The sequence below is a fragment of the Aplysia californica genome, unplaced genomic scaffold (assembly GCF_000002075.1).
Source record: "Aplysia californica isolate F4 #8 unplaced genomic scaffold, AplCal3.0 scaffold00011, whole genome shotgun sequence".
Lineage (NCBI taxonomy): Eukaryota > Metazoa > Mollusca > Gastropoda > Aplysiida > Aplysiidae > Aplysia > Aplysia californica.
In genome coordinates this window covers 2985880-2994787 of record NW_004797281.1, presented here as the reverse complement: position 1 = coordinate 2994787, position 8908 = coordinate 2985880, and the positions used below count along the sequence as shown (strand labels likewise).

Below are 8908 nucleotides of genomic sequence, written 5' to 3'. Positions count from 1 at the left end.
CTGCCACACCCCTGATCTTCTGGTAGGAAAGATCTACACCTAGCCTTCTCGGACAAGGGCGAAAAATCTCGGAGGCCCCGTGTGCAAGTTGCGCACGTTAAAGATCCCTTGGTGGTCTAAAATCGATAAGAGTAGGCTTCGGCCGCCACCCGGGCAAAATTCAAAATTTCCTACCAACTACCAACGAAAAATTATTAGGTGTGTCCCGCGCGCTCATATGACATATAACCTTATGCAGTTGCGAGCGCCGTAAAACCCTCTTCTAAACAAACAAACAAACAAAAGACGACCATAACTTATACTGCACAATATTCTGCCAGTTTCACCTGGCCTCTGAAGCCCGGAGTCCTTTTTCGACTGATACCTGATACTACACCTGACCTACGACCTCTGTCCTCAAATCTCGTTTTCATTTCAGAATTTTCAAGGCCAATAACCCATTTTGTGTAACTTGAACTTTGACTCCAACAGCAACAACCAAGCCTGGTCCGAGTGCTGAGAGCACTGTCTGCTGTCCCGGTGGTTTCATAACAAGTTTACCTCGAGGGGTATTTACGTGACATTCTGCAAACCGTCTTTCATTGATTCCCAGCGATTTGTGTATATTTTCTTCACATCGGGAGCAAGACTTACGTATTCATCATGGCAAACAACAGGGACAAAGCCGCAAATCAACTGAATGAGTTCAAGAAATCTCAGCTGGTAAGCATATCTCCAACTCCAATGCTGATATTTTGGTCTGGTCCAGACAGACCGTCGAATAAAATTGATGAACTAATAATGCATCTTTTTAATTGGATATTAGATCTATGATACTACATGTTTAGTTATACATTCTAACCGCATTGTTTAGGCGGATCGGTAGACTAATCTAAGTTCTAGGCCCGACAGTTCAGACTCCGAGATTGGTTCGCTGCTCTACTCTACTGAAGACTCCTACTGCTGTCCTACAATCCCCCTTTTCGCCCCCCATTTCGGCCTTCTCCCCTCTTCAGATTCAGAGATGACTGTTTTAGTTGTGTCAGTCTTAAATATTGCTGTAAATGTTGACACTACTATAGAAAGCGTTGTCTCTTTGAAGTATGATTATAACGAAGTGGCTGATAGTCTATGCTCCGTACTTAAAACTGTATTTATACTTAGATCTCTAGCTGTACTTAGATCTGGATTTAATGAGACCTACCTGTGTACTCAACAGGTTTGAGTCTATATGGCCAAACCTAGATCTAGATCTAAGTACAGCTAGCCTAGTTAGCCGCAAGTGTGAAATCCTATCGTGTGAAACACATTGATACGGATAATAATAATACATCAGACCCAACATGTCGTTCCATGAGGTATCTCCGAAGATTCTCTACTACACTATCTTTGATCCAAGGCCTTAAAAAATAGTCTGTGGGTATCCCAGGATGTGATGACATCACATTACTAAAATTAGCCGCCAATCTGGTAAGTGCGTCGTTTTAGGTTCAGCTGCATGTGTCGCACACTAGCTGCTGCTGTGCCAAATGTTTCATCTCCTTTGAAATAATCTTATATACACGTCAGTTTGCAGTGTCAGTTAACCTTAGAAACTCATTGATGAATGAGGGCTGAAAAGGTCTTGTATACACCACTGTTGAGAATCTTTGAATTTGAAATCTGCATCTCGATGGGGTGGAATTCATCCTTTATGAGCGACCACTATAAATAGATAGAGGGTTAAGGCAAGACTAAAGCTAGGGTTAAAGTTAGGGTTTGGGTTAGGGCTAGGGTCAGGGTTAGGTTACTTCTTGTGTTTGTTTGGTCTGGTGGTCGCTCATTACAGAAGTTGATCCTCTTGATGTCTCCCAAAGAAAATTAACCACTGTCGTCTAAATTAACTATAGTACAGTCGAACCTGCGATGACGGCCACTTGTATGTGTACCTTCACTTTCCATTTCCTCCCCTGCGTTTTTTCTATGTAATTTAACTCTGTGAAACGGGCACCTCTCTGTTGCAACACGACGGCGGCCACCTTATTTTCACGACGATCAGCCAAAATTACCTGCGTAGGATGGCCACCAAATTCTCTCATTGCCCGACACTTTGTCAATATTGTTAGACTTCCCCTCAGTGAATGAATCGGTCTTGCTCCATCGGTCCCTCTCACTATTGACCAATCGGTAACAGTACATTTTCAGCTGCTGGTGAGGGAAGCGTGTGATCCCATATAACTTTTAAGCCCTGCCCATAATTCGTACACAAATCGTAAGTGAGATGACCAGTCACTGCTTCACAAATACATTATCAATGGATGTCTACATGAATTTGCAACACAAGGGTTGCTTGTTCTCCAAGTAGTGGCAACCCATTTGTTTATTTACCTTGGCACTCGGCCATCCTGGTTTGTTCTGAAACTTTTCGTAATGTTTCACCCTTGCATACTTGTCTTCCTCTTTTGAAACGCTTTTTGTAGAATTTAACACTTTATAGATCTGCAGCCGTCGCAAGATATCCTCATCGTCTTTCTGTGTAAACAAGAATGTTCCACACATTCAGATGAATCCAGCTGCTGATGACAGCGACGGCATCAATGTAGAAATGTAACCCATGTCCTGAGCCTGCAATCAACCCCAGTTGGGAAATCAGAAGGGAATGTTTGAAAAAACAACAATCCCCTTCCCTTTAAACCCCCCCCCCCCTTCCCCGCCCCTTGCCTAACGGCAGTCCTAAGCTTTTACCATCCGCCAGTTGGGATTTGAAAAGGGAATGTTTGCTTTCTTTATTTTCATTAGTCCTTTCAAAGACGGCCACCTGTATTCAAAGCTTACCTTTCACAACCCAGTCGTTTCCTTCAATAATGGTGCCTTAAATTAAAAGTGCGGACTGCCCCATATCGTGGTTGCTATGTTAAGAGGTTCTTGAATCCCGTATATTATATTTATATATGTATTTTGAACACACCATCTTTGCTCGCGGATAAGGAATAATTTTCGAGTGCTCACAAAACCACTACTTATCACCCTTTATGTTTTCAGGGCGCTGATGGCATGACCACAGGTACCGGGGCCCCAGTGGGAAACAAGACCGCCACCCTGACTGTGGGTCCCCGTGGACCAATCCTGCTCCAGGATTTTGTCTTCACAGATGAAATGGCTCATTTCAACCGGGAGCGGATTCCTGAAAGAGTCGTCCATGCTAAAGGCTCTGGTATGGTTTTAAAAAACCCACACATATAACTTGATTATAATCTTTATGCTCCTTGGCTTGTTCCGCACATACATGTCATCAACTTTTATGTTGTGGGTGGTTGGCGGGTGCTCTGGTGTGGTTTGCTCCTTCTTTCCTATAAAACATCTATCATCCTGATCTCTCCTCCTTCTTTTTTGTGTTTGTTACTCTCTTGTAACGCTTCTAATCTTCGGCACTTATATAACCTTATTGTGTTGCAAGTGCCGTAAAACTCTTACTAAAACTAAGCAACTTTGACGCTATAAGTTTTGTCCTCTCCCCTGAAAATATTTCCATGTATTCATCCATTCTAATTTAGTTGCCATCAGCAGATCATATAAGTTATTTCTTATCTTTTTTGTTTTGAGGGGGGGGGGGGGGGAGGAAGCAGAAGCAATTGACTCATTATTCTAAAGGCCAATGAGATAAGCATACCGCTATTCAATTATACCTGTATTTGATTGTGGTCACCGTAGATCTAAACTAAGTATAATGTATGTGGCAATATTGTGCTTTTTATGGGTTTTTTTTTTATGAGGTGGGGGGGACCATACATGTTTTTTATGAAAGCTCTGTCCTGGTTTAGTCCACAACCATCATTGATTTCATATAGGCCTATACTTAAATTGAGTGGGTTGCCAAAACTGCTTATGATAAGAATGGTCAGTTAATTGAAGAATATGAGGAAAAGAGGTGGGTGGAATCAGGTGCTTGTCAAAATAATGAAATCGAAGAAACCAATGTTTTCTGCCAGTTTGGGAATTTTTTTTCGAAGGATTTTTGGCTCAATACCTTTTACGTTTGTTTAAAAACATGTTTCTATGTGGATTTTACTGAAAAATGCTGATTAAAAGATTTAAAAAAGTGTAAATTTTCAGTTTCCAAGAACTCTCAAGCTACGGAAGTCATCAAACTTTGGGGGGCCATTGTCTTGCCAATTTTTACCTCAAGAATCAGGTGACACCCACCTCATTCAGTCGCAAATGTCTTGACTTTTATTCAACATATATATGTGGGTATTTTTTTCATTGAAAACAAGACTAATGAATAAGTTGTTAGATTATACCAATAAACTGCACATGCCCAAAAACTTTAAGAGCACCTGATTGCAACGCGTTATGACACATATATATATATACAGTGAAACCTGTCTAAGACGACCACCCATTGTGAAGGAGAAAAGAGGTCATCCTAGTTAGGTGGTCCTTGTGGGCAATGTCTTTATATAGAAGAAAAAAAATGCAAAGGGGGAGGTGGGAAGTGGTCATTTGTAGAGATGATTGTCTTGTGCAGGTGGTTGGTGGAGCAGGTTCGACTGTTATGTGGTGTTTTGTTACAATCTTTCCAGGCATTAAGTAATGTAGTGCTATGTTACTATTGTTGTGATACTGTATAATAATAGGTGTGGTATACCTAACTCACGAGTCTATTTAATAATTCATGCCATTGATTTCTGTACTGTCAAAGTTGTTACATCAGACTGAGACACATAGTACACTGATATTGGACTGTGATTTTGTAATGCTGATGTGTAAACATATTGATTTTTAAATGTTTTCTTCACTGAGATTCTGAAACTATTTTACCATATTTGCCATCTTATGCACAGTAGAATTGTAAATAGGCTGATTTATCAATGTCATGCTCATACTGTGCCGGAACAAAATGGGGGAACTGCTGCTTTTTCTTTACTCTTCGCTACTATCGTCATTTTCCCTCTACTTCTTTTGTATGTTTGTCACTCTCTTGTGAACTGCTATTTCCGGGGTGCCATGGTAGTCGAAGCAGACCTTGTGCCGTTGAGGCTAGAGAGGTGAGCAGAGAAAGCCTCTTTCCACCTGTAGACTTCTGTTGACATTCACTCCTTGGCGCTCATATGACCTCATGCAGTTGCGAGCGCAGAAAAACCTTACTAAAACTAAAACTAAACTCCAAGCCTCAAATATTTCAAGGGTTCTCTCAGCCCTATTGCAAGTAATATAGAAATGATCAAAACTCAAAATCAGTTGTTCTCTCTGCACACGGGTGTCTTTGTCTGTGCTTTTTCTCCCTTTATAAATGATAAGAATGTGTATTTCATAAGATGGAACAGTGAATAATGAGGTTTCTAAAAGATCGGAAGTCCTTGATTTAAAAAAATTATAGGACACTTCTACGCTGATTGTATATTGCGCCAAAAGTTATATTGTGGCCAGTCGTTAATACAGGAAAAGCATGAATCAGGCCATAGTCTGGGAGCGCGCCTGATGGTTGTACTTTTTCACTAAAATGACACGCAGATTGACTGACAAAGAGGTAGGTCAATGTGTTCTTACATGGAGAGAAAGGAAGAGAATGGTGGTGGGGTTAGTACAAAGACTGGCATATCAGGTCACACGTAGACCTACGCATTTGTAAAGAGAGAACGTTCTAGATTTGCTTGCTGTAGGTTGGTTTAGCTGTAGCGGATGGAGACCTTGAGGAATATATTTAGCTAATGATGACATGGTGGGTCTATAGTGGTTGTAACCTGTGACCCGGTTAAAGTGCTGAAGTGGGCTTTCTATCTCTCTGTCTCTGTCTCTTGTCTCTCTCTCTCTCTCTCTCTCTCTCTCTCCCTCTCTCTACCTCTCTACCTCTCTACCTCTCTCTCTCTCTCTCTCTCTTTCTCTCTCTCTTTCTCTCTCTCTCTCTCTCTCTCTCTCTCTGTCAGGATGATAAAGACTGAGGTCAATTTTCTGGTCTGGATTTGTTTTGTAACCTCTAATGGGGTAGTTTCTAAGATATCGGTGCACTTGTGTAAGGGCAGGGTGTCCTATCAGAGAACATTCTCTTGTTGATTTAAATTGAATTTTACTTGTGTAAGATTGGTTAAAGATTTGCACTAAGTGATCAACAGTTTTGAAGCATTTTGATTGTGTTAACTATCAAAAAGGTAACAGAGTTTTATCATGGAAGAAAAATAATTTAACAGTCTAATTATAGCTCACGGGTTTCGACTTTCACCAAAGCGATGTATTTACTTTATCTCTTTATCGGCTTTGTAAGACTGCCAGCTTCATGATTATCCTGTGTATTTTAACACCAGTTTTGTCAAAAGTACCACCGTCAAATGGCTTATCTTATCAACTTTTGCAGGTCCTTGAACCTGGTTCAGTGTGTTGCTGTGTTGTCAAACTTTGTTCTAATTGATAGATACAGGATACTGTCGAAATTGTCCAAGACAACGGTGACCACCCATTGTCAAGGAGAAAAAGTGGTTGTCTTAGACAGGTGGACGTCTTGGTCAGTGTATTTATAATATAGAAACAAAATGGAAAGGGGGGAGGGGGGGGGGGGAATGGTTGTCTCTTCAGGTGATTGCGCTGGACAGGTGGCAGTTAGAGGAGGTTTGATTTGAATGTGTCTGCCTCAGGCCTGTTAATCTGTTCAATGTATATTATTATTAGCCTGTGACAGAATGGTTTAAGGGTTTTATGGGTTGGCATGCCTCATCTTCTCTTTAGGTGCTCTGGTGTGGTTTGCTTCTTCTTTCCTATCAAACATCTATCGTCTTTATCTCCCCTCCTTCTTTTTTATGTTTGTTTGTTACTCTCTTGTAACATCTCTAATCTTCTGGCGCTCATATGACCTTATGCAGTTGCAAGCGCCGTAAAACCTCTACTAAAACAAACATCATATGACCTTATGCAGTTGCGAGTGCCGAAAAACCTCTACTAAAACAAAACCTTTTTTAAAAAGTGAAATATGGCTCATCCTGCTACTTCGCTGTACACCTCTCCTGCCAGTAGTTTTTAACAAGGATCATTCTTATCAGGCCATAACACATTGCAACTATCTTGGTGTGACCTTGAGAGTTCAGCTCTGCCACTAGTCTTTCCTTTCTCTGATAACTATGCGGGGCAGTACAGGGAGAAGATGGAATGTTGGATCGGCCATGGCTGGTCTGTCTGGTCAGCTGGTCAAGCTGGGTCAAGGGTTTGTTCAGAGTTCTGGGCTTGCATAAGGCCTGACTGTTGTGGTTGTGTAATGAAAAGATTCCCTCCACCCAACCCTTCTCAAGTTTTGGTCTTGTAGAGCTAGCCGAAATTTGTTCTCATCTTCTTAGAAAGTCTTGCTTTCTTCTGAGCTTTAGGCTTGCATATATATAACTTATATAGTGAAAGAGTACCCCCACCCCCCTCCGAAAAAACCCAACAAATAAATAACTAAATAGATAAAAAAAAGAATAATAAAAGGAATAAATGAACAAGTAAATAAGTAAATGAATAAATAAGTAAATAAATGAACAAATCAATAAATGAATAAATAAATGAATAAAGGAACAAATAAATAAATGAATGAATAAATAAATAAATAAATGAACAAATAAATAAATAAATAAAATAAAAATTAGCCTGTGGTCTTGTAGAGCAGTCAGTAAATGATTATATATTTTTTATCATCTAAGAATGTCTGATTTCATTTTAAGAATAGTTTGACAAGGGGGAATCCAGAAATATAGTGTCAAGTTTGATTTTTGGGAGCAAAGTTTTGATTTTGATTTTTGGTGGAAAAGCAGGAGAGAGAGAAGGAGGATGCTGTATTAAATGCTTGTATGGTTGTAACATTAAAAGGGCATGTCTTTAATCAGTGCCTTGTCCCAGTGATAAACTATGGGTGTCAAACCTGGCCAGTAACTAGAAATAGAAAGAAATTAAGGACAACACAAAAGGCTATGGAAAGGTAGATTCACTTCTCTTTACTCAGACTGAACTCCCTCAAAGATAAGGCAATGGTGTTTGTGTAGAATGAGTGTCTTCGTTCAGCAGAGAATGAATCTTTAAGATTGTAGAATCATTATCTGTCAGTTGTTACAGGAAAGAAATGATTGTCTGTGTGTCATCTTTTCTTTGTCGTTTCATCTGATATTGACTTGCTGATATCTTCAATGTTTTGTTATTTCATTTCAGGTGCTTTTGGTTACTTCGAAGTCACCCATGATGTTTCAAAATACTGCAAAGCAAAGATCTTTGAGCATGTCGGCAAAAGGACACCCCTGGCTGTCAGGTTTTCCACCGTAGGTTAGTGCAAGGTTGAGTTATATATCACTTACCAGGATGCTGTGAAACTTTTGGTTTAACAAAGTCTAAGTTAAAATATTTCAAACTGAATTGTTCTTCTACTTATATTCTATAGTCTCATAAAGTCTCATTTCTGTTGGTTTTACTTTGTTTTGTTTTATCTCTTAAATTTGACTGGAACTGTCATGCTACCCGCTCCACTGTTCTCTTTTGAGTTTTTGAGTCTGTATGGCCAGATGATTGTTAATCTACATTTAAGGTAACTACCGTAATGTTTCTTTACTTCCTTCACACAGAAGTGTTTATATATAAGTGTGCTCAACTGTGTTACGTTTATGTCATGTGATGTTCCTGTGTCATATGTCTTTGTCCTTTTGATGCTTCCTCATAAGTCCATGTTTGTGGGTGGTTGGCAGGTGCTCTGGTGTGGTTTGCTTCCTTCTTTCCTATCAAACATCTATTGTCCTTATCTCTCCTCCTTCTTTTTTTTGTCTTTTACTCTCTTGTAACACCTCTAATCTTCGACACTTGCATGACCTTATTGTCTTGCAAGTGCTGTAAAACTCTTACTAAAACGAAATAAGTCTATGTTACTTTGTCGCTTTGATGCTTCCTCATGAGTCTTATGTTCCTGTGTCATGCTTTTATCATTTTGATGCTTCCTCCTAATTCT

The 8908-nt window shown here is 39.9% G+C and overlaps 1 protein-coding gene across 2 annotated transcripts in view; it reads left to right on the top strand.

Moving 5' to 3' along the window:
* The first annotated feature begins 441 nt into the window (after nt 1–441).
* LOC101854685 (catalase) overlaps nt 442–8908 on the top strand; it is a 20870-nt gene continuing 12403 nt past the window's right edge. The window contains exons 1-3 of one of the 2 annotated variants that reach the window (XM_005090004.3): nt 442–702; nt 3001–3172; nt 8125–8235. In XM_005090004.3, the coding sequence (XP_005090061.1) occupies nt 643–702; nt 3001–3172; nt 8125–8235 (343 nt within the window). In that variant the 5' untranslated portion in view covers nt 442–642. The remainder of the gene's footprint in view (nt 703–3000; nt 3173–8124; nt 8236–8908) is intronic. The other variant, XM_005090003.3, reaches the window with a different exon arrangement.